This window comes from Camelina sativa, chromosome 17 (genome assembly GCF_000633955.1).
Source record: "Camelina sativa cultivar DH55 chromosome 17, Cs, whole genome shotgun sequence".
NCBI lineage: Eukaryota > Viridiplantae > Streptophyta > Magnoliopsida > Brassicales > Brassicaceae > Camelina > Camelina sativa.
This window is the reverse complement of record NC_025701.1, coordinates 29042663-29067076: the sequence shown is the minus strand read 5'-3', so window position 1 is coordinate 29067076 and position 24414 is coordinate 29042663. Positions and strand designations below refer to the sequence as shown.

The 24414-nt window shown below is 37.4% G+C and overlaps 1 protein-coding gene and 1 pseudogene across 1 annotated transcript; one reads left to right on the top strand and one right to left on the bottom strand.

Moving 5' to 3' along the window:
- On the bottom strand, positions 4521-5672 carry LOC104759891. Its single transcript, XM_010482769.1, has 3 exons — positions 5090-5672; positions 4702-5000; positions 4521-4616 (listed from the first exon to the last, which is right to left on the bottom strand). Exons 1-3 carry the CDS (start codon positions 5670-5672, stop codon positions 4521-4523), a joined length of 978 nt encoding a protein of 325 aa, XP_010481071.1.
- Positions 11698-13542, top strand: LOC104759890 (annotated as a pseudogene).

Below are 24414 nucleotides of genomic sequence, written 5' to 3'. Positions count from 1 at the left end.
AATCCTGCAAACCATTGGGGAGTGCTCAGGAAACTCTGCTACTGAAAAAGCTGCTGGTTTTCGGCGTGAAGGTGACGAAGGTGGCAAAGCTGGAGGAGGTGACCCACCTGGAATAGTTGACCAAGATGACAAACATGAACAAGACGGAGAAGGTGATGCCCAAGGTAAGCGACAAACTGACGGAGTTATAGTATTGGAAGATTTTGGCAGAGAAGATGTTGGTGGAGATAGTGATGAGGGAGAAGGTATTGGTTGAGATAGTGATGTGGGAGAAAAGGATGGTGGAGATAGTGATAAAGGAGAAGAGGATGATGTAGCGGGGGATCATGTGGAAGACGATGATGGAGAAGAGGATGATGGAGAAGGTGATGATGTAGGAGGGGAAGATGGAGAAGAGGATGATGGAGAAGAAGATGATGGAGAAGAAGATGATTTACGAGGAGAAGATGGAGAATAGGATGTTGGAGAAGAAGATGATGTAGGAGGGGAAGATGGAGAAGAGGATGATGGAGAAGAAGAAGATGGAGAAGATGATGATGGAGAAGAGGATGATGGAGAAGTTGATCATCACAAGCACGCCGAGGACGCACAGTTATCGACAGTACACATTGATGAGGTATTTAGCTACATGGAAATTCTAAACATAATTTATATTGACCGTTTGCTGAAGTCCTGATGGTTGGAAATTTATGTTACAGCGAAAGAAAAGGAAGCCATGTAATGAGTTAGAAGAGCTTACCCCTCTTCCCGCCAAAAGAGCTAGGACGAAGACTAGAAGGTTTGGTTTCTCATTAGGATGCTCGAAAGAAAAGGCACCTGATCCCGAATCTGAAGCACATGCGTACATTACCTTCCGGCCCGTGGAAGCACGTATTAAGAAGAAATTCTTAGCAAAGCTAGCATCTTATCGGAAGAAGTAAGTTACAGTAGATCAACTATCTGGTCAGATGGATTCGTCTGATCTCATTATTTTGTGGATTTCAGGGAGTACATCGTTGATGGTCATAGGGTGAAAAGCAACTTTTTTGAATGCATATACAAACCGCCAAACTAGGTTGATAGTTCAATAAGTAATTGCTTAACATGCTCTGTATTTCTTACTCGTTATTGCCCTCAGACGAAATATCTAATACCAATATTTTCAGCATGTTGAAGCCATGCTGACCATTTTGTGGAGAAGATTGGGTGACTCATTTCTTCAGTCAAGGGTTGCGGTGCTGGATACCTGGTTTTCACAAACTCTGGCTCATGATTACAGTCGATACCAGAAGACAAAAAAGAAGTCGACTTTTGTTTGGAACAGTGTCATTAAGAACTATATTAGAGGTGTAGTCCCGAGTCGGTCAGCAAGGATGGCTTGGTTTATTGACATCGACACTGTCTACGTACCTTTGAATTGTGGAAAGGGTCATTGGGTTGCAGCGGCTATAGATATGAGGCTGGGACATGTATTCATCCTTGATCCCCTTATCATAAAGAATGATTCGAGAAAGCTTCCGCGACACATGAAACCGATCGTTGAAATGCTTCCTATCGCAATCAAGGATTTTGTGAAGAAGGAAAGTATTACCTATCCCGTACCTAATGTCTTTTCGTATGAGAGGGTCATTGATGTTTACCAAAACGATCGGACCGGACACTGTGGCCATCTGACCGTGAAGTTTATAGAGTTACACGCGCAAGGATTGGGGTTGGATGGATTGACAGATGAGACTGTGGACGAGATGCGGATGCGATTTGCTGTTGATGTTTACGACGAATTTGTACTCAGCCTATGTGGCTGATCGCGTACACATTTCTACGCATACTATTATGGGATTTTTAACCTAAGTAACTACTTCTATGGTTTTGTAAAACTTATTGTCTCTCATTCACCGAAGTTTATTTTTCAGATTTATTTGTCTTTTGCATACTATAATGATTTGCTACTTATTGACCTAAGTTTATTTTTCAGATTTTGTTGTCTTTTGGTTACTTACTATTATGCTTTACTACTCATACAAAATGTGTTTCTGTACCTAGTATGGATAACGACAAGTGTTAATTAACGTAGTACTGTGTTAGGTTAGAAAGTTATTGAAACTTAAAACCACACGTAATATCACACTACTTCCGAACCAACTTGTCATTTATAAGGGTGTTTTTATACCTACTAATGTCTCTTGTTATATTTAGTATGTACACAGTTATTCAGAGCTTACACTTCAGCCATGACGAACCTCCTTACCATCCCACACCATCTAGCTATATACATTGTTAGCCTCCTCGAAAAGGACAGATTCCAGCACCTAGGTCCTCTTATTGCTTCTGGTCCGGATGGTATGCGACTTGCGTTTGATGAGGGCGTTTTGAGAGAAGCCTCAATACTCCTTATTGACCACAATCATATTGTTGTCAATAATGGATATATGTTTCGTCCTTTCTTCGAATGCACCATTATGGCTAAAAACCCTACGGCAATGTATTTAGAGGCTATAAGATTCATTTTCAGATATGGCGACTACCGTGAAGCCATACCCTTGCTTTCGTACAAGTGGAGCTTGCTCTTCGGTAATAAGCATCCATCCTCATCCATGACTTTCACTCTAACCCTTTTGATGTTATGTGTTGGGGAAACATTAGAGGGAGTTGGCCTAATGACAAAGTTCAGGAGTTTGTTCCTTCATGAGGACGCAATAAATGTCGTCGCACAAATAGTTTTCTATGATATGATTGCAGTTGGTGGACATTCCGCACATGGGCGAGTTAAAGGATTGTTAAAGTTACAAAGGAGAATTCCTACCAACCCTGACGTTTGCGCGAAGTGTTGTCCATGCAACAGGTGCCCGACATGCTACACTTGGTGGCGATACCAAAGGTTTAAACAATTGTTCCTAATACCTTAAACAATTGTTGTTGTCCTTCTTTTTATGTGTTGTCCGTTTTAATGTTGTCCTTCTTTTTAATGTTGTCCTTCTTTTTAATGTTGTCCTTCTTTTTAATGTTGTCCGTTTTAATGTTGTCCGTTATGTTGTCCGTTTTAATGTTGTCTACTTTTGTCTACAAGAACCTAACTGACATTGTCACAAGTCCATCGTTTAAACATTTATATTGTCTACGTTTATTATAATCTATTATGGGGTCCATCATCCCACTTGTATGTGCTGTACCAAATCAAAACCTTTGCGTGTTGTCAGAACTGGATAATAGTGATGTCTCATTTATTTATTTATAGTTTTTGTTAATACCGATATCTCCTACATTTTTACCCTAATTTTTTCCTCCCCGAGAACTAAGAGAATCAACTGCAAACAAGTTCTCCTGAGAATGGGGCGTTATAGCTACAGTCAACCCTCTTCCTCATCTGCCTCATCCGTCTCGTCAATCAATTCCCGAGACCGACGTAACGGAAAATTTGGGATCCCTAAGAAGTGTAACTGTGGTGGTGCCTTGTTTCTGGAACCAGACATCAATCATGGCCACAGCCGCTTATTCTACAAGTGTGAAAATTACAATGTAAGCCTCAACCACTATTTTATACAAAAAAGATCTACTAATCTCTGCTAAAATATTGTTTTCTATGTTGGTTAGGATGGTGGCCTTCATCTCGTCAAGTCCTGGGAAAAAGCCGTGTTAGACGAAATTCACGACCTCCACATGAAGATTCTTCAACAGGAGGACCGTATATCGTACCTCACTCTAGGACCTGATGGCGATACCATCGAACTGTCAAGGATGTGGGCTGAAGTCAAATTCCTGGGTCAAGAAATGAGGGAACTGAGGCATCAAATTCGTCCCATGGTTGGGGGCTACACGGAGCTACTGGATGAATTGAGGGGGAACATCAAAAACCAAGGGTCTAACTATTCTGGATTAGCCGTAACAAGAAACAGTACGTTTCATGTTCTCCTAGGGGTTGCGATTGGGTTTCTCCTCTTTGTCTTGGTAGCCACCCTTTATTATGCATTCATGTAGTCCATAGTTTTATTTGTAGCGTTTGTCCACGTCCGATAGGTCTTCTCTAAAGGTCTTCTCTAAGTTGGTCGTTCATCTCCCTTGTTAAACTATTTCTACGTCTTTGTCCATCAAAAAAAAACTTCCTATCATATGTATGTCCATTATGAATGTTGTCTATCTACATATGTATGTCCTATCATATGTATGTCCATTATGAATGTTGTCTATCTACTTATTACGAGTTGTCCATCTTATTATTGCTGTCTATCAATTGATAGGTAGACAACTGAACATACCATTAAGTTGTCCATCACACGAATGGTAGACAAATGAATATGACATTAAGTTGTCCATCACACGAATGGTTGACATCTTAAGATCAAATTAAGTTGTCTATCAATTGATTTTATGTAGACAAATTGAGATCAAATTAACTTGTCCTCCACAATGTATCTTATGTGGACATTATAGATCAAAGTAAGATGTCCTCCAAACTTAATATGCTAACAACCGTTATGGCGGTCCATACAAAATTTAAAAACCCCCGAAATACATATTGTTATTTAAAATGACAGCCATCCCTTTCATATAAGAGTGGAGCATGTCTTCCTGTTGTGGCCAACTTTGAAACATCTACCACATTTGCGGATTTTCTTCTGCTTTCCTCCTTTTTGCTTGCCCTGTTAAACAATGATTATAACATGTTACATGCTAGTAAACAAAAAGTGCAAAGTCTGAAGTATAGAGAGAATTTACACTACTTACGTGATGCCCTTCCCCCTGAGATGGTATCCTTTTTTTACGTGGTCTTCCACCACCTCTTTTTGTGTTTGGTGGATTCACATCAACCTCCGTACATGTTTCTGGGACAACCATGTCTTTCTCATTAGGGACTGGCATAATTATACCCTTGTACTTGTTGGTCCACGGACCTACAAAATAAATTTCATCAACCAACGTGTACTTATCAACTCCCCGAACTTGTGAGGCTGCCAAAGCGTGACAACAAGGAATCTTGAGCACGTCAAACCGTCTGAAGGTATATGTTTTATTCTCAAAATCCACTGTAAACACACAACCGATTCCATCGTTAACTTGATATATCCAATCACTGGCGGATAATACAGCACAATCCACCGACTCTTCGTTTTACGTGCTTTTGTCCTCCTACACCAAAACCACCTCATCAACATAGCCCTTATGAATTCTACCATCGAAACAATAGGGTAATCCACCGCCCTAACCATTGCTGCATTCAGGGACTCAGAGATGTTGCTACTCATAACATTGTACCGATTTCCAAAGAAGTGAAAAAGAGTCCAATGAGACAAACCAATTTCTCTAAGATAGATCGCACAAGCTGGCTTCCGATTCTCAATTTCTTTCCACCAGTACTCAAAATCACCTATTGTGTATGCCCTTGCAGCTTTTGAAACCATGCTAGCAAGTCCACCGCATTTAAATTTATGCTTCACATTCCTAAACAGGTGGACTGCACATGCGACATGGTGCGCTAGTGGATAAACCTTGCCGAGTGCAGAGTAAAAGGATGCATGTCTGTCTGATACAAATACCAAATCTTCTTCGTCAGGAACAAACTGTTGTAAATGTTTAAAAAACCATACCCAACCACTATCATTCTCCACTTCGACTACTCCAAAAGCGAGGGGGAAGATCTGCATATTCCCATCTTGACCACTTGCAGCAACCAAACATCCTTTGTATTTACCTTTCATAGCTGTGCTGTCAATGACAATAACTTTTCTCAGATACTTAAACCTGCTGATGGACGCACCAAACGCAAAAAAAATAAATATTTAAACTTAGTGTTCCCTTTTTTATCAACGCATGTCTGAATATCGTAGATAGTCCCATGATTCGTGGACTCAACCAAATGAAAATATGTTGCCAAAAAATGATAACCTTCTTCTTCATTCCCACGGGCAGCATTCATGGCCAATTCCTTTGTGTTCCATGCTTTCATATAGGAAATTGTTACGTTTTGCTCTGCCAGCACCATCTCAGGTAGATCACATGCTCGTGGACCTCTCTTCCCGTTTGCAAATTTTGCTTGTATTAATTCGGAAAAAATCCTTCATGTCGCTTTATCCCCATATTTAGACCTCAACGAAACATCACAGCTATGTTTCAAGCATACAGTCTTGATTTCCACATTTAGCGAATTCGGGTGGTTGGTTGCAAATACTTGCCAACCACAGTTCTTGTCCACGCATGTTGCAATGACCCGGCCTTTGTCGGACTTCCAAATTCAAAATTTAAATATCCTTTTCATGGCATATACACACAGTGCTTGTCGAAGGGCTCCCTTGCTTTCAAAAATTCGACCTATATAAATTGAATCTTCTGCTCTTTTAAGGTCCATGTATCTCTCGTGGCGTGGAGCACCTTTGACATTATCATGAAATGGTGGAGAATCTTCCAACAGCAAGGGGTCATGAACGTCAAGTATTAAAGATCTAGCTCTCTCAAACTCCTCATCCCCAATGCTGACCTGGCTACCTGTTCTTGGGTGTTCTTCCAAAAGAGGATCATTGCCTAAACCCTGCCTAAACACATCTAATTCATCACCCATCCTCAACCCACTGTTTCCTATTTCCGTCTCTCCTTCAACAGGCACAACACCCTCCACTGTATCCGTTCTTAAGTAAGGATCCCAATCAAGTGGATAATCGTTGTTAATTCTCTCACTCCACTCGTCAAAATTGTAATCTGGCTCATCATCAGAAACGCAAACAGAACCTTCTGCATCCCTCATATCTTCATCATTAGTAAATGTATTCGATGACCTAACTTCCACTTCTACCAGGCTGTCTTCCGTCGACAAGTCGGTCTGTGATGCATGAATTTCACCTGTCCTGTCAACGCTTAAATCTATGACAGTGTTACTCATGCTGGACCCCAAAGAACATACCATCATATTACTCATCGGCCTGTTTGGACGACCTTCGATTTGTCCACCATCATTCTCCAATAATGTCGTGGTGGACGACAACCTTGTAGACATATAGTCGTCCATCAAAGTTGACGCTCTTTCTTGTTCTTTATCGTGCGACTTTAGCCCTTCTTGTCCAATAGCTACACCGTCAACTCTTTCACCTTTTTCTTGTGCTTCTAATCCCTCCACATACGCTATCAGGACATCATCCGAAAGACCTTCTTCTTCCACCCCGCACACATCAGCCTCCCCAACTTCCTTATCTGTAACGTACAACCTCATCCCTACAAATTAACTATTTCTCCTTTTCAATAGCGCCAACTCCACATCGTTGCTTACTAAAACAGGGGGCATTTTTCCATTACTTAATGGCCCCGTTTCACCTGAAGAATCACAAAAAGTCAAAACAACGCTACACTCCTTGTTTAAATGAAAAACGTTTTTTATGCATGTTTCAAACTCCCGGAAACATGTGGCAATTCCATATGACACTTCCCATTTCCCCATGGGCAGGGAAAATCTTCCATTCTCCAGTTTCACAACATTCCCATTCGCCACAAAGGGCACAGACGGTTTCTTCCATGTCTTAAACCCTAAGTCCTGCCAAAAACCATGAAAAAGATTTCAAAAATTACACCTTTATATAAGTCCCACGATATTTATTGAGAGAACCTTATACATCTCTCCAACCACCATCATTTGTGGCGGACGACTATAACTTATATGGCTGCCTTGTAGGACAACACGTAAAGCTTCTCCATCAAATTTTTGTCCACCACAACCATACAAATACTCACGACGGTCGTCTCCTAAAAAATCACCTCCAACTCGTTTCCAGGTAAAAAAAATTTTGTCCAATTTCTCAAAATCTTTAGAGAACAGGATCCTCTGCAAATTATTCAACAAACACCCTATTATCCAACCCATAGGCGTTAACTACACGTCTTGTCAGTTGCTAATGAGGCCGCTCAACAACACATTTCATCCCGCCAATTTGGAGGGTCTATTAGTAATTCATACCATTCACTTACTTTTTTCCACATGGTATCTTGTCTACATTGTATCTTGTCCACGGAATTATGTTTGGTTGACAACTTCAAATAAGATTACTTAAAGTCCACCAATTTTACACTTCGTCTATAATTATATTCGTCACTTACTTTTATCGACATTGTATCTTCTCTACATTGTATATAGTCCACGACCTTATGTTTGGTTCACAACTTCAAATAAGATTACTTAAAGTCCACCAATTTTACACTTCGTCTATAATTATATTTGTCCACAATAGCTTTATTGATTCTCGGGAAATTGTCCACGTATTCTTAAGAACGTCCTGAGTGCCGCGTAAACTCGCTCAGCTTCTCACCACTCGCCCTTTTCAACTCGCTCAGCTTCTCAACACGCGCCCGTCCCCTATCCTCGTGCCGCCGTCAAACTAAAGTAATAAGGAGGGTAATCTGGTAAAACTTATACTGCCATGTTTACTGAATATGGCAGATTTGGAAAAGTTTCGACAATATGGCACATTGAAAAACAATTACAAAACATATGGCATAAATGGCAAAAATCCCTTGAACTAATGGTTGTAATGAGTAAATATAATTTTCTATTAAATAATTATAATTAAAAACAAAATAATACTCCCTCCGTTTCAATATATAAGATGTTTTGGCCTCTCTTTTTTGTTTCAAAATATAAGATGTTTTCTTATTATCCATGCAAATTTTAATATATATTTAATGATTTATAATCATTATTTTAACAGTCTTCTTTATGATTGGTTGAATATTTTTTAATTTAAATATATATGATACTTTTAAAAAGAAAAATAAACTATCTTAATATGTGTGCATTTACCTTAAACATCCTATATTTTGAAACGGAAGGAGTATAAATTTTAAATATTAAAATAATTTTTAACGAAAAGTTACGATAAATAGATGCAACACAACTTTAAATTTTATATTAAGTTTTATTAAATTTCTATATTGCTATAATTATTTCTAAAATTTTAGTTAGATTATAGAATAACGTTAAATATTAGATATTAATATTCAAATTATTTAGATTAAACATAAAACGGAAAATTTGTTTCAACGAATGATTTGTTAGTTATTGATGAAAAGACAAATATATAGAAAGTTCAAAAGACATGACTATTTAAATAGACACACCTATTAGAACGAAAAGTTGTGATGAAAAAATATTAATTAAATATAATGAAAAGACACAACTCTAAAATGAACAGATACAAGTGTTTGAGTTTAAAAAAAGGAATAAAAAAATTTTCTTACAAAAAAATACTAAGCAAAGTCGCAATTGTTGTTCGTATTTATTCAGATTGTTATTCTTATTTTTAAATATTAAACTATTTTTTTAACAAAAAGTTAAGATAAAAATAGGCGCAACTGTAAATTCTATATTAAGTTGTATTAAATTTCTCTATTGCTATAATCATTTCTAAAATTTTAGTTAGTTTATAGAATAACGTTGAATATTAGATATTTAATTATTTAGATTTAACATAAAATGGACTAAAAGACATGACTATTTAAATAAACACACCTGTTAGACCGAAATGTTGTGATGAAAAGATATAAATAAAATATAGTGAAAAGACACAACTTTACAATGAACAGATACAACGGTTTGAATTAAAAAAAATATAATGAAAAGGTGCTACAAAAAAACGCAAATGTTATGTCTGCACTTGATTTCACCTAATAGCTCATATAAACTGCTTTTAAATAGAAGACATCTTTATTACCATATTGAGAAGTCAAATTCAAAAATTCATTTTATAATCCATCAAACTCTTGAAAAAAAAACTTTAGGTATTTTCATGAAATTTTTATATTTAAAATTAACTAAAAGTTGTAAATTAGATTCGTCATTCCAAAAATCTTTTGGTAAATCAAGAATTGGAGGAATATTTTTATTTTTAAAAGAATGATTGCTAGAGAACAATTTAGAAAGCTCTAAAAACTGTTGATATTAAAATTTTATATTATTTTGTATCATGGCAAAAAAATGAAAACAGTTCAAAAAGACAAATATATCTAAATTTTAAAAGAGACGAATATTCGAATAAACACAACTCTACAATGAACAGTTGCAACTTTACCAAAAAAAACTGTTACAATGAATAATCGCAACTTTTTGTAAAACTCAAATTTTGGTGGCATTTATTCGGACTGCTATTATATATAGACATTAGATTTTTATATTTAAAATTAACTAAAAGTTGTAAATTAGATTCATCATTCCAAATATCTTTTGTTAAATTAAGAATTGGAAGAGTTTCTTTACTTTTAAAAGAATGAATGCTAGAGAATAATTTAGAAAGCTGTAAAAACTGTTGATATTAAAATTTTATACTATTTTGTGTCATGGCAAAAAAATGAAAACAGTTTAAACAAATAGATTTCAAAAGATACGAATATTCGAATAAACACATCTCTAAAATGAGCAGTTGCAATTATACAAAAAAATCGTTACAATGAACAATCGCAACTTTTTGTAAAACATACAATTTAAATTTTTTAAATATTTTTTAAAAAAATTATTCAAAAGGTACGATTGAAAAAACACAACTTTTGGTGGCATGTATTCGGATTGGGTTTAAATATATTGAAATGTCAATCCAAAAACCCACTATGTAATCCATCTAAATCTTGAAAAAACACTTGAGGTATTGTCATTAAACTTTTATATTTAAAATGAACTAAAAGATGTAAATTAGATTCATCATTCCAAAAATCTTTTGTTAAATCAAGAATTAGAAGAATTTCTTGACTTTTAAAAGAATGAATGCTAGAGAATCATTTTGAAAAATGTATAAATCGTTAAGATTTAAATTTTTGTTGATTTTGTGTCATGGTAAAAAAATGAAAACAGTTCAAACAGACAAATATATATAGATTTCAAAAGATACGAATGTTCCAATCAATACAACTTTACAGTGAACAGTTGTAACTTTTCATAAATAACCGTTCTAATGATCCATTAGGACTTTCAGAAAATATCCAAAAAAGTACGATTGAAAAAACACAGCTGTTAAATGCGGATTAGATTTATATTGTCATGCTTAAAGCAATTTCACAACTCAATTGTAGACCACTGGAACACAGTTAACTGATATATAGTAATATGTATGTACCATATACCTAGATTAATATATACTTATACGTAGTAAAAAGTCGCAAAACAAATTCTTATTAATTCTGGTATAATCTTTGCTTATTTAACGAGGCGTTAGGACGTGATGATCTCGATTTCATCAAATTTATAGTCCAAATCTGAAAACGCCAAAGGAAAAAAAGAATACAAAGAGTGACACTAGTGTTTAGTTTATTTTTTAATCAACAACATTTCATAAAATGGTAGATCTCGTACTAAAAATGGTACTTTGATATGTGATAATAACTGATAACTATAATACAATATGGTCATATAATTGTCCAAAAGTCCAAACGTAATATTTGATCATCTAAGTCGTTCACTTTTTTTTTTCAAGGTTCATACAATATTACAATTTGTAGATTTTTTTAGGTAAACGATTTATATATTTCCGCAAAGTCAAGATTCCAATCTTTAATGTAATCAATCGAACCACTACTACAGGAAGTAAAAGAGTTTTGTTTATAATTTGCTTTTGTTCGTTCACTTAGTCTTCGTGTATTATTATCGACAGTGACACTACAAGTCTACAGCGGACAGTGACTTATGAGTTGAATAATCATGGTCTGCCCTTTAAAGGAATACATAATAGGATATATTATTAACCTCTAGAAAGACGAAGGCCAAGAAAAAATGTCACTCTTCCTCTGTTTCCTCTGCCTCTTACCCCTTATCTTAATCTTCTTGAAAAGTTTCAAATCTTCGAAATGGAAGCTTCCTCCGGGTCCAAAGACGCTTCCGATCATCAGAAACTTACACCAACGCCGGGAACTACATCCCAGGAAACGCCGGAACCTCTCCGACGAGTACGGACCAGTGGTGCTTCTCCAATACGGATTCGTCCCCGTGGTGGTGATCTCTTCGAAAGAAGCAGCAGAGGAAGTTCTAAAGATCCACGTTCTTGAGTGTTGTAGTCGACCTAAGACGGCAGGACCAGAGCAACTTTTTACAACTTTAAAGACGTCGGGTTCGCACCTTACGGTGAAGAGTGGAGAGTGATGCGGAAGCTCTCGGTGGTCGAACTCTTCAGCTTGAAACTCTCTGATTTTGCTACGAAACGATCTCCGGTGAATCTTGAGAAAACCCTTTTCACTTTGATCGGAAACATAGTGTGTAGGATTGGGTTCGGGATCAATCTCTATGAGACAGTGTGACTTCGTTGATGAAGATAGGATATCGTTGATCTTGTGCACAAGTCTGATGAGCTCATAGGAGAGTCTCTGTTCTCTGATTTCTTTCCCGGAAGAATCGGTAGGCTCATCGACCGGATCTCCGGTCAGAACAAGAGGTTGAACAATCTTTTCTCGGAACTAGACACTTTCTTTCAAAAAATTCTCGATCATCATCTCAAGCCTGGAAGAGAGAGGTCATATATTATTGACGTGATGATCGATATGATGAAGAAGCAAGAGAAAGATGGAGATGCTTTCCAGTTCACCACTGATCATCTCAAAGGGATGATCTCGGTACGTAAACCTAAAATATAATAGTCTTTTTTCAAGTTTTTATATATACTCCGAAGTGTTTGATGATCTTGCAACATTAACATTTGTGTTTTTGGTTTTATGTCACAGGACATATTTATAGCAGGAGTTGGCGCAAGCGCTGCCACAGCGGTATGGGCAATGACCGAACTGATCAGAAACCCGAAAGTCATGAAGAAAGGTGCAAGACGAGATTCGGACAACACTTGGGGACAAGAAGGAGAGAGTAACAGAAGAAGATTTAAACCAACTTCACTTCTTTAAGCTCATGGTCAGGGAGATATTCAGGTTACATCCATCAGCTCCACTCTTGCTTCCAAGAGAGACATTGTCTCATGTCAAGATCCAAGGCTACGACATTCCTGCGAAAACACAGATCATTATCAATGCCTATGCGATTGCTCGTGATCCAAAACTATGGGAGGAGCCAGATGAGTTTAACCCTGACAGGTTTCTCGACAGTTAAACTTTGAGCTCATACCATTTGGATCTGGTAGGAGAATATGTCCAGGGATGACAATGGGAATCATGCTTGTTGAGTTGGCATTGTTGAATTTGCTTTACTTCTTCGATTGGGGATTGCCGCAGATGGGTGAAGCCAACGAGATCGTCACTGGAAATGAAGATTTTCTTAACTTCGTTCAAGTTCTTCACCACTGACTATATATGTACCACTACAAGAAATTTGACTATTGATAGCGCCTGAAAAACGCTACCGTATCATACGATAGCGGTTTGGTAAACGCTATGTCATCGCCCGCGATAAAAAGTCTGACACTTTAGATAACGTTTTTATCGTGCTATTGAATGTTGATATACAATAACGTTTTCAGCGCGCTATTGAATGTTGATAAACAATAACGTTTTTAGCGAGCTATTGAATGTTGACAAAAACTATAACGTTTTTATAACCGCCATATTTAAGTGTATACAATAGCGATTATATTTCGTTATTTTTAGACTATTTACATTTTTATATTACTTTTTGTAGCATTCGTTTTATGCTATTTGTTTGGATTCCTGATTTACGACAAAATGAAGTGAAGAAGAAAACTTTTATAAAATAACATTAGGTTTTCAATCCAACTAACCAACATAATCCACACAATAGTTCAATAAACTTATAAACTAGTTAGCCAAACATAAACACCACACAATTGTTCAAGTTCCAAGCTAAGGCCCTAGTTTGTTTCTAACACAACTGTGTTGAACTCAAGACCCTACAATCTTATCAGTAGGCCATGCCACTGTTGTACCTAAAGCATCAGCAACACATTCCACTTCCGCACTTGGTCTCCATACTTTGGCTGTTCCAATCTTTATAATTTTAACCCATACCTTGCTAGCATTAGGTCCTAAGGGTTTACAGTGGACTGTGTCTTCCGGATTGGCTGACATGACTATACCTTCTGCAACGATCTCTCCTGAGTTTTCACAGTCCAACAACATGCAAGTCTTCTTTCCATTTGTTGAGCTGTTAGCGACGCTGCAGCTTATACTCTACCACTCAGAACAAAATTAAAGATCAACTCAAGATCATTATATAACATTTGACTAACTTAAAATTCAGTCACTGGAAATTATACCTTAGGTGATGATGCTTTTGGTGATGCTTCTCTTGAAGGTTGAGTATTGATCTTGTTAATTGGCCAGGCAATATAATCTTGAAGTACATGCTCCATCAAGTAATTTTCAGTAGTTGGTCTCCACAGATAAGCATCTTTCTTAACCACCTTATCAACCTTCACCACTGCAGCATTTGAACCAATACGAATATCATTGATCACTTCGTTTGGATCAGTAGACCATATATGACCCTCAGCAACTATCTCATCCTCCTCCACATTACAATCGTAGATGATGACCATGTCATGTACCTAAGTCAGTCATAAACAAATATATATCAGAACAAGGAATGATAATAATACAGTTTCATAAAAATCAACCAAAATCAAAATTTTACCGATGAATCAGAAGTTTGGTAATCAACCATCTTGATTTTATTAGCTGGCCATGCTATTTTGACTCCCACAGCTTGGGTAAGTGATCCAACAGTTTTAGTTGGCCTCCAGAGAGAAGCATTTTCTACTNTAGACCATATATGACCCTCAGCAACTATCTCATCCTCCTCCACATTACAATCGTAGATGATGACCATGTCATGTACCTAAGTCAGTCATAAACAAATATATATCAGAACAGGGAATGATAATAATACAGTTTCATAAAAATCAACCAAAATCAAAATTTTACCGATGATATGCAATATATATTGAAATTTGAAGTTCAATATATATATGATATGCAACTTTATATTGAAATTTGAATCTATATACCTTCCAGTAAGGTAACTCAAATCAGAATTAGTTCAATATATATATGATATGCAACTTTATATTGAAATTTGAATCTATATACCTTCCAGTAAGGTAACTCAAACAGGATGGACCTTTTCTTCCACCTCCATCTACCATCGTCTTCATCAGATTCATCATTCGATGGTTCCGCATCTTCACTTATACCTTTTCTTTTCCTTTTCCCTTTTTTCTCTATACATTTACCAAAATCATTTCTGAAATCCTTAAGCATCTCACAGATTTCTACTCCAGTTTCAACTCTTCTTGCACTTCCTTTCTCTACTGTATTATCAAACCATTTCTTTCTTCTTCTGTATGGATGATCAGGTCTGAGCCTCTTTCTGTTGCCCAAATACACATGCTTACGGCTAAATTTTAACCATCTAGAAGGCGTATCTTTTCCACAAACAATACATGCCTATATCCCTTTGTCTTTACATCCTTACAATGATCCTAATGCTGGATAATCAGTTATACTCCACATCAACATTGCTCTAAGTGTGAAATTCTCCTTCATGAAAGAGTCATAAACTAAAATACCTTCATGCCACAAATCCTTCAGATCATCTATCAATGGAGCTAGGTAGACATCAATGTTATTGCTCGGTGCAGTTGGCCCAGGGATCAAAAGAGTGAGCATCATGTTCTCAGCCTTCATACACAATGTCGGATGCATGTTGTAGTTCACTAATAATACTGGCCATGTGCTATACTTCGTATTCTAGATGGCAAAAGGATTCATCCCATCAGTGGAAAGGCCTAGGCGGAGGTTTCTTGGTTCAGCAGCAAACTCAGGCCATTTATCATTCGCATTGGCCCAAGTTAATGAATCAACTGGATGCTTCATTGTACCATCTGTACTTGCATTATTAAAATGCCACCTCAAGTCTTCAGCCATTCTTTTGGATCTAAACATCCTCCTAAATCTATCTTTAATTGGAAAATACCTTAGAACCTTTGCTGGAATCCCCTTATTCTCTTCACCGGTATTCATATCCCTGTCCCATCTGGAGATACCACATCTTGGACAGGTTTCAATATCTGCATATTGCTTCCTGTATAGGATACAATCGTTCTTGCATGCATGTATCTTGTCATATCCAAACCCAAAAATTTTCAGAAACTTCTTCATCTCATCTGTTGATCTCGGTAACACATTGTCCTTAGGAAGCATTTCATGAACCATTTTGAGCAACTGATCAAAAAAGTTCTCCGACATACCGCTCTTCACTTTAATCCTGTAAAGCCCCATGATTGCAGATATCTTGGTGTAGTTGGGACAGATTGAATACAAAGGAGTTTCCGCATCTTGTAGCTTCTTTCTAAACTCAGATTCTTCTACACTATCAACATCATCATTCTGATCTTCACTATGGCTACTGGGCTTTGAATCACTATCAAAGAAGGCTGTTCTAATCAAATCATAAGCTTCAAACTCAGAGCTTGGATCTTCATCTGGCTGAGCAATTTTCTTATCACCATGAATGCTCCAACACGAATTCCTCTTGTATTTCTCATCCATTCCCCTAATCAGTAGATGATCAAACATAGTCTCTGTTCCTTGATGAGACAAATTCCGGCAATGTGTGCAGGGACATAGCATAGAACTAGGATTACCCAAACTTGTTGTTGCTGCATTCACAAAATTTCTAGCTCCTATCCCATACTCAAGGCTAGCCCTGTAAGCAACAAACATTAAAAAGTTCAATAGCATATCTCTGTTAAAAACGAATTTCAAGACCAAACATATACATAGAAAAGCTAAAACACTGTATTTCTGAAATACTGAAGCTTTCTATGAAAACAAGACTTCTGTGCAATGAAAAAACCGGAAATAATGTCATACCTTGGTAGCCAAACCCATGACTTATCCATCGTCCAACAAGACCGTAACTCAGCTCCACATACACTCAAATTTAAAACCAGAGAATCGAGTGTGAGAATCAGAGTGAACTCATCGTCCAACAAGACCCTATCAAAAAATCAACAAATCAGAGAACAAGCAAAGATAAAATTACCCACCCGGCTAATCTGAGTGTGAGAATCGAGTGTACTCCTTGATTAGGGTTTCCACCGTGAAATCGAGTTGAGAGAGAGAGAGATGGAGTTCCGGGACAAAGAAATCGAGTTGCGAGAGAGAGAGAAACCGAGTTCAGGAAGAGAGAAATAGCTAGAGACTGAGAAATCAATTGAGAGCCTGAGAAATCGAGAAAGAGAAACCGAGTTGAGGAAGAAAGAAATAGAAACTGAGAAATCGATTGAGAGCCAGAGAAATCGATTGAGAGGAAAAGTCGAGAAGTCGATTGAGAGTTTGAGAGTTTGAGAGTTTGAGAGACTGAGAAGTCGATTGAGAGGAAAAATCGAGAAAGAGAGAAAAATGAAAACTCTTTTTGCCTTAGATCTATTTTTTTGCCTTAGGAAATGACGAATTTTTTCCCCCTTTTAATTTCAATAGCGTTTACAAATTTTTAGGAACCAAATTTTGGCCCGCGTCAAATTTTAATTCCCGCTGTTAACCATAGATAGCGTTTACAAATAACCAAACGCTATCTTTAATATACGGTTCACTCAAAGATAGCATAAACATCAAAAACGCTATCCTTTTATGCTATCAATAGTCAAATTTCTTGTAGTGTACACTAGAGATTCAAAGATAAAAAAATAATGGTCACTTTCTTATTCTCCACTGAATATATATGGTTTGGTTACATACAACTAAGCTTGATTCATAAACAAGAAATGAATTATTTGTGTCTGTAATGTGATTTGGTTGCAAAAAAATGATGGTCCAGTTGGAGTCGGCTTATTGAGTCATAGTGGACTCGGAAGGCTCCGGCCTGTAATCCTTCCACCGTCGAAAGCGGGAGGTGGACGGGACCAAAATCGCAACTCCCGACTTAGAATGGGCAGGCCAGTAGAAAGCCAAACCCGAACCCGGCGCAATGAGATCGACCCATTGTTCCAACACCTTTGTTGTCTCCAGTCGGATCACAAGCCAACGTTACTCAGCTCGACGTACTAACGTAGAAAGCTTAACTTATTTATCCAAGAAAGAAAAGTTTGTTTCTTCCGATGTGGGACTTTATCACATTAGTATATTAGTAATATACTAGAACTCAGACACCCTACAATATTGGGAGGCAAATATTTTTAAAAAAGATAAATAAATTTTAAGGAAGAATCTTTGAAGAACAAAATTCACCAAAAAAAGATAAGTATCACTTTTATTACGTGTGATGGTTAATTTCATTAAAACACGTATCAAGTTAATAACTATTTGCTGCAGCTTCATATATTCATACAATCGTAAGCAACAATGGTTTAGCAATAATGCAACTATGCAAGCATTGCAAAACAACATGAAATCACGAGAGAAGCTGTATTCTAAAAACTGATGCAGATTCTTGTATATTAGAGCAATGTTCTCTTATTAGAACAGTGATCATGGTCATTCCAACATTCAATTAGTCATTATATATGGACTGTTGTTGAAGATATTACGGAAGGGTCCAACATCCACGCTAACAAGACTAGTCTTTCCATGGAGATCAAACTGAAGTTTGTTCTGCATCAGAAAAAAGAGGATCAAAAAAATAAAAAAATTCACTTCGGCTCGGAAGCTTCAACGCAAACACGGCCAATATGGCACAAATCAAGATAAGTTTTCTAATAACCCTTCATAAATTCTCTTTTTTAGTATCATGGTTGTTTTAAATCTAGAATCTAGATCCTTTCTTTGTGCTACATGAGATAAGTAGATAAGTCACACCCTTGTCACTAATAAGTTACTAGTTGCTTAGCTACTTATATGTAAATACGTATAAAAACTATATATTAAGAACTAAGCATGCATGCACATTGGAAATATATTGGTGTATTGTAAAAGAATTTGATGAAAAAAATTAAGTTCTTAAGCACAAGGGATCCGTCAGATCACAGAAGGTATAGCAATAACAATAAGCATCTAGAATAAATAAATATAGATGTGTCTCTAAGAGCATTCGCATCGGTCATACTCACCTTGGTGTCTTATGTAAATGTGGATGAGGCAATAATAAAGTGCAGAAAGTAAAGAACACAAGAACTTTGTTAACGAGGTTCGGTTTTTCCTACTCCCGGGGACCACGTCCATATTTCGATTCCACTAGAACAAGAAAGCAAATACAACCTATTCGCATCTCTGTCACTTGACGCTCGATTTCATCTTTTTGGAAGTGGGCATATCGATAGGGACAGACATTGATAGGATCTGATCCTTCCTTTAGTACGATACGATGTTCAATCTCACGTTTAGGCGGAAGCTGTGTCGGAGTAGAGAAAACGCCGACAAAGTTATGGAGAAGTCGTTGTAAATCCTCCGGTAGGGAAGAAACGGTGTCGTCGATGATGACATCATGTTGGGCACTGACTGTAAAACAGGCCTGGCCCTTGCGCAATTCTCTAGAAAACTCATCTGGACAAGCTTGGCAAATATTGTTGGGCCTCAGCTCAGTAAGAGTATGTTCGTGACCAGCCACCAGAATTGCATAGTTTTAGCCTTCCAATCGCAAACTGTCGGACCTAGCTGCTCCAATCACTGTATTCGGAGAACGACATCGAGTCCGGTGAGGGGAAGGACAAACAAATCAAGGACGAAAGTCGTGGAACCCAGCGCGAGGGAGACCTTCCGGTATGCGCCCTTGCAGCGGAGTGGGTGTCCATCCGCTACTTTGACATTAAACGGTGTCGTTGGTGTCGATTTCAAATTGAGTTTGTTAGCCACGCGCTCACTGATGAAGTTGTGCGTAGAGCCACTGTCGACGAGAGCGACCAGGCGTTGATTGTTGATCATGGCGTGAACCCGAATAGTGGGGTGAATCCCACCCGGTCAAAGCGTGTGCTGTTATCTCCGGTTCGATTGCCTCGTGGAACTCTTCTTCTGCCTCCTCCGAGTCATCATCTTCACCCACCATGAGTAAAAGCTGAGATGTCCGACATTTGTGGCCCGGACTGTAGCGCTCATCGCAGCTAAAACAAAGGCCAAGGCTGCGTTTGTGTTTCATTTCTTCCCACGTCAGCCGTTTGGGTGGTGTTGATTGTGCCTGTCGATTTTCAGAAGAGCGTTGTATTGTAGGGTTCGGCGGTGACCATTGCGTCGTCGCAGAAGGGAGCAAACCATGTGTATATGGGCGAGGATTGAATGTCTTCTTCTGCGCCTGTAAATGGTCGTCACTTAATTGTGCCAAATTGAAAACCTCCTGAAGTGTTGTCGGGGAGAACATACGGATTGGGCCGCAATAGCCCTGTTTAAGCCGCCGAGAAATGTGCCCACCAGTGCTTCTTCCGACCAGTTGGTGACACGATTTTGTAAGCGTTCGAACTCCCTTTGATACTCACGCAACGAACCGGTTTGTTGGATTTTTGACAATGCCTCGTGAAAGTAGGGGCCCCGCATAGGACCGAAGCGTTTCCAAAGTTCCGATTCGAACACCTCCCATGGGGTATCATAGACATTAGTGCCTAGACGTGCGGATGTTGCTTGCCACCACTCGTTGGCCTCACCAGTGAGATGGTAGGAAGCGAGTTGGACCTGTTGGTTTGTGGGTATCTCTTGATAGGCGAAATATTGCTTAGCTTTTGTGATCCACTCGGACGTGTCAGACCCAGTAAAACGAGGAAGTTCCAGTTTGACGTGGCGAGCAAGGGGTGGTGGAGTATTCTCCATCCAACGGATCTCACGAGGACCCTGTATAGCACCGTCACGGTTGTTGTTAAGTGTGGCCATTAGGCGGTTGATGGCTTCTCTGCTCTCCGCCGCTACCTGACGGTTGTCTTCCACAATACGGTGAAGAGAATTCTCGACGGTGTGGAACTTGTCAGTCACCTCGGTTGTAAGTCGTTGGTGTAAGAAAATAATAAGAAAATAATTATTTCTTACCCATGTATGTGGTCTTATAGTTAGTAGGTTATTTAATTGGGTTTGTTATATTTTAATCATTTGGGAACCAAAAGAACATGTGTTAAGCTACATGTAAAGCTTATGCTTATAAGGACAAGTATTAAGCTACATGTCATGCTAAAGCTTATAAGAGGACAAGTGTGAAGTTGCATGTTGTGTTTGAAGCAATACTAGACACTTGTTATCACACATGTCACCATTGTCTTCATCTCTACTATGATGGATGGTTGAGATTAAATCATGAGACAAAACCCTAATGAGGAGTAAGGTCCTCTTCCCACCTATAAATAGATGGTTTGCTCCATCACAAATCATCACAAGAAAAAAAACAACACATAAAGAAAAGAGTTTATAGGAAAGGGGAGAGAAACCTTATCTTCCACCTAAAGATCATCTAAGAGTTTCTTTTCAAGCCTTCAAGCCATTGAAGAAGAAGAAACCATTCAAGGAAGCATCATTTCTACAATGAGTGGAGGTATTACTTTAACCCTCTTTATGATTCTATTATGTGATTAATATAGATGTTTAAGATCTTGGGGTTCATGTTAAAAGTATGTTTAACATGTGGTATCAGAGCTTATGGTTATGAACATCTAATTAATCCATTAAGAATAATAGATTTATGGTTTAATGAACTGAAAATTAAGGCTTTAAGTTATGATGTTTGTACACTTGAATTTTGTATGATTTAAGTTTCAAGTTACAATATATGTTTAAATTAATATATATATATATATAAATATATATATATATATATATAAGTATAAAAGATTGGTTTATCTTAATGTGCATAATTAAGAAATTGATATAACCATAATGGTTTTTATCATATAATGATATGCACATAGAAAACCAAAATATTTAAATTTTGATATGTTTATGTATTAATTAGCTACCCACAGGTAGGCTATTGACATAAAACATGATCAATAATTTATTAGAATGTTTGTACATGAGTTAATTAAGTATATCCACAGATAGCTTAATTAATCTGATACATCATTAAAGAAAAATTTTCTGAAAGCTATGACATTAGGATATATTATAATGACTACCCACAGGAGCATTATAATTTGAAGTCATATGCATTCAATAATTTTTGTTAATGTGTTGTTTAAATTTTGAACCTCAATTAAAGCTTGTTATATCTCTAAATCGCAGCATCATTTCCTGCTAATTTGCCATCTATGGTCTCTACTGTTCCGATCCTCACTGGAACCAACTTCTCAGAATGGAAAGAGAAAGTTGAGTTCACATTAGGAGTACTAGATATGGATTTGGCACTTCGTGAAGAAGAGCCAGATCCCTTAACTATAATTAGTACTGAGGAAGAAAAGGCTCTCCATAAAGCTTGGGAGAAAGCGAACAGATTAAGCATGATGTTTTTAAAAATGACCATAGCTAGCAATATCAAAACTTCCCTTCCAGATGCAGATAAAGCTATAGATTATCTAGCAGCTATAGAAGAACGGTTTAAGACTGCAGACAAATCCCTTGCAGGGAAACTTATGGCAGATCTTACAACCATTAAGTATGATGGGACAAGGTCTATGCATGAACATTGCATTGAATTGACCAACCTTGCGGCTAAATTAAAGAATTTAGGAATGAGTGTGGACGATTCATTTCTTGTCCAATTTATCCTAAATTCACTACCTCCTCAGTATGGACCCTTTCAGATCAATTATAATGCAATTGATGAAAGGTGGACATCTAATGAATTGGCTAATAAACTAGTCCAAGAGGAGGCTAGACTTGGTCGTGAAGGAATTAAAGTTTCCCATCATGTTCAAGGAGCTGGACCTAAAGTTGGGTTTAGGCATAAAAAGAGCCATCAAAGAGCACAACCCACAATGAACGATTCCGATCAAGTTAATCCGAAGAAAAAGGCAAAGAAAGATTACAGGTGCAACTTTTGTAAAAAGGTTGGACACTTTCAGAAAGATTGCCATAAACGAAGAGAATGGTTCGAAAAGAAAGGTAATCCTATGGGTTCCGTAAGCTTTTTCGAATCTAATCTTACTTATGTTTCTTCCAAAACTTGGTGGATTGATAGCGGTGCTAATGTACATGTAACGAATTCCGTACAGGGATTCCTTACGATCCAGACCATAAATTCAAGTGAAAACTACTTACTGATGGGAAATCGAGACAAGGCACCAGTTGAAGCTGTTGGCACCTATCGTCTCATTTTAGATGGTGGATTTTGTCTAGATTTATATCAGACTCTTTATGTTCCATCTATTTCCCGTAATTTAGTTTCTGTAAGCAAACTTGATTTGGCTGGTTTTAAATCTACTCAAGGAGATGGTTGTTTTAATATATTTCTGAACTCGAAACGAATTGGTTCTGGAATATTAGTTGATGGTCTTTATATGTTAAAACTGGCTGATCAACCTTATGAGACACATCTCTCCTTGTATTCTGAAAGTAGACTTAAAAATAAAACATGTACTGATGACTCATATTTCTTGTGGCATAAAAGATTAGGACATATTTCTTATGAAAGAATTAAAAGATTGGTAAAAGATGGAGTAATTCCGAATCTTGATTTTACCAATAAGAAAATGTGTATAGATTGCATTAAAGGTAAGCAAACTAAACACACTAAGAAAGGAGCCACAAGAAGTACACAGCTTCTTGAAATCATACATACAGATATTTGTGGACCATTTGACGTTCCAACTTTTGGAGGTGAAAAGTACTTCATCACTTTTATCGATGATTATTCACGTTATTGTTATCTCTATTTATTGCATGAAAAATCTCAATCTGTGGATGCTGTACAAGCATTCATTAATGAAGTTGAGAGGCAATTAGATAGAAAGGTGAAAATCATAAGGTCAGATAGAGGTGGTGAATTTTATGGCAGATATAATGAAACAGGACAACATCCTGGACCATTTGCCATACTCCTTCAAAAATTAGGAATTGTTGCGCAGTACACAATGCCTGGTTCTCCATGGCAGAATGGTGTAGCTGAAAGGCGTAATCGTACTTATATGGAAATGGTTAGATCCATGATGAGTCATGCTAACCTACCTATATCCTTGTGGATGGACGCATTACGTATTGCGGTCTATATTTTGAATAGGGTTCCTAGCAAAGCAGTTTCAAAGACCCCTTTTGAACTGTGGAAAGGCTGGAAACCTAGTCTGTCACACCTCCAAGTTTGGGGGTGTCCAGCTGAAGTAAGAATATACAATCCACATGAAAAGAAATTAGACTTCAGGACGATCAGTGGTTTCTTTATAGGTTACCCTGAGAAGTATAAAGGATATAGATTTTATTGTCCATCCCATAGTACGAGAATAGTAGAAACCAATAATGCCAGATTTTTTGAGAATGGTGAGATTAGTGGGAGTGATAAAGTTTGTGATATAACCATTCAGGAAACTAGGGTTGCTATTCCTTTACCCTTAGTTCTGAATGTTGGGGTTCCTAGCATTGTTGAACCGTTAAACAATGAGGAAACCCCATTGAATGATCACACACTCCATGATGAAAATCTTGCCAATAATGATCATGAAGCACAAGAGGAACCAGCATTAAGAAGATCAA

Coding starts and splice junctions, on each gene's coding strand:
- LOC104759891 (XM_010482769.1), bottom strand. CDS start 5,672: ATGAAAGGTAAATACAAAGGATGTTTGGTTGCTGCAAGTGGTCAAGAT. Junction 5,001..5,089: donor GTGTAGGAGGACAAAAGCAC/GTAAAACGAAGA, acceptor GTGTGTTTACAG/TGGATTTTGAGAATAAAACA. Junction 4,617..4,701: donor CTCAGGGGGAAGGGCATCAC/GTAAGTAGTGTA, acceptor ATTGTTTAACAG/GGCAAGCAAAAAGGAGGAAA.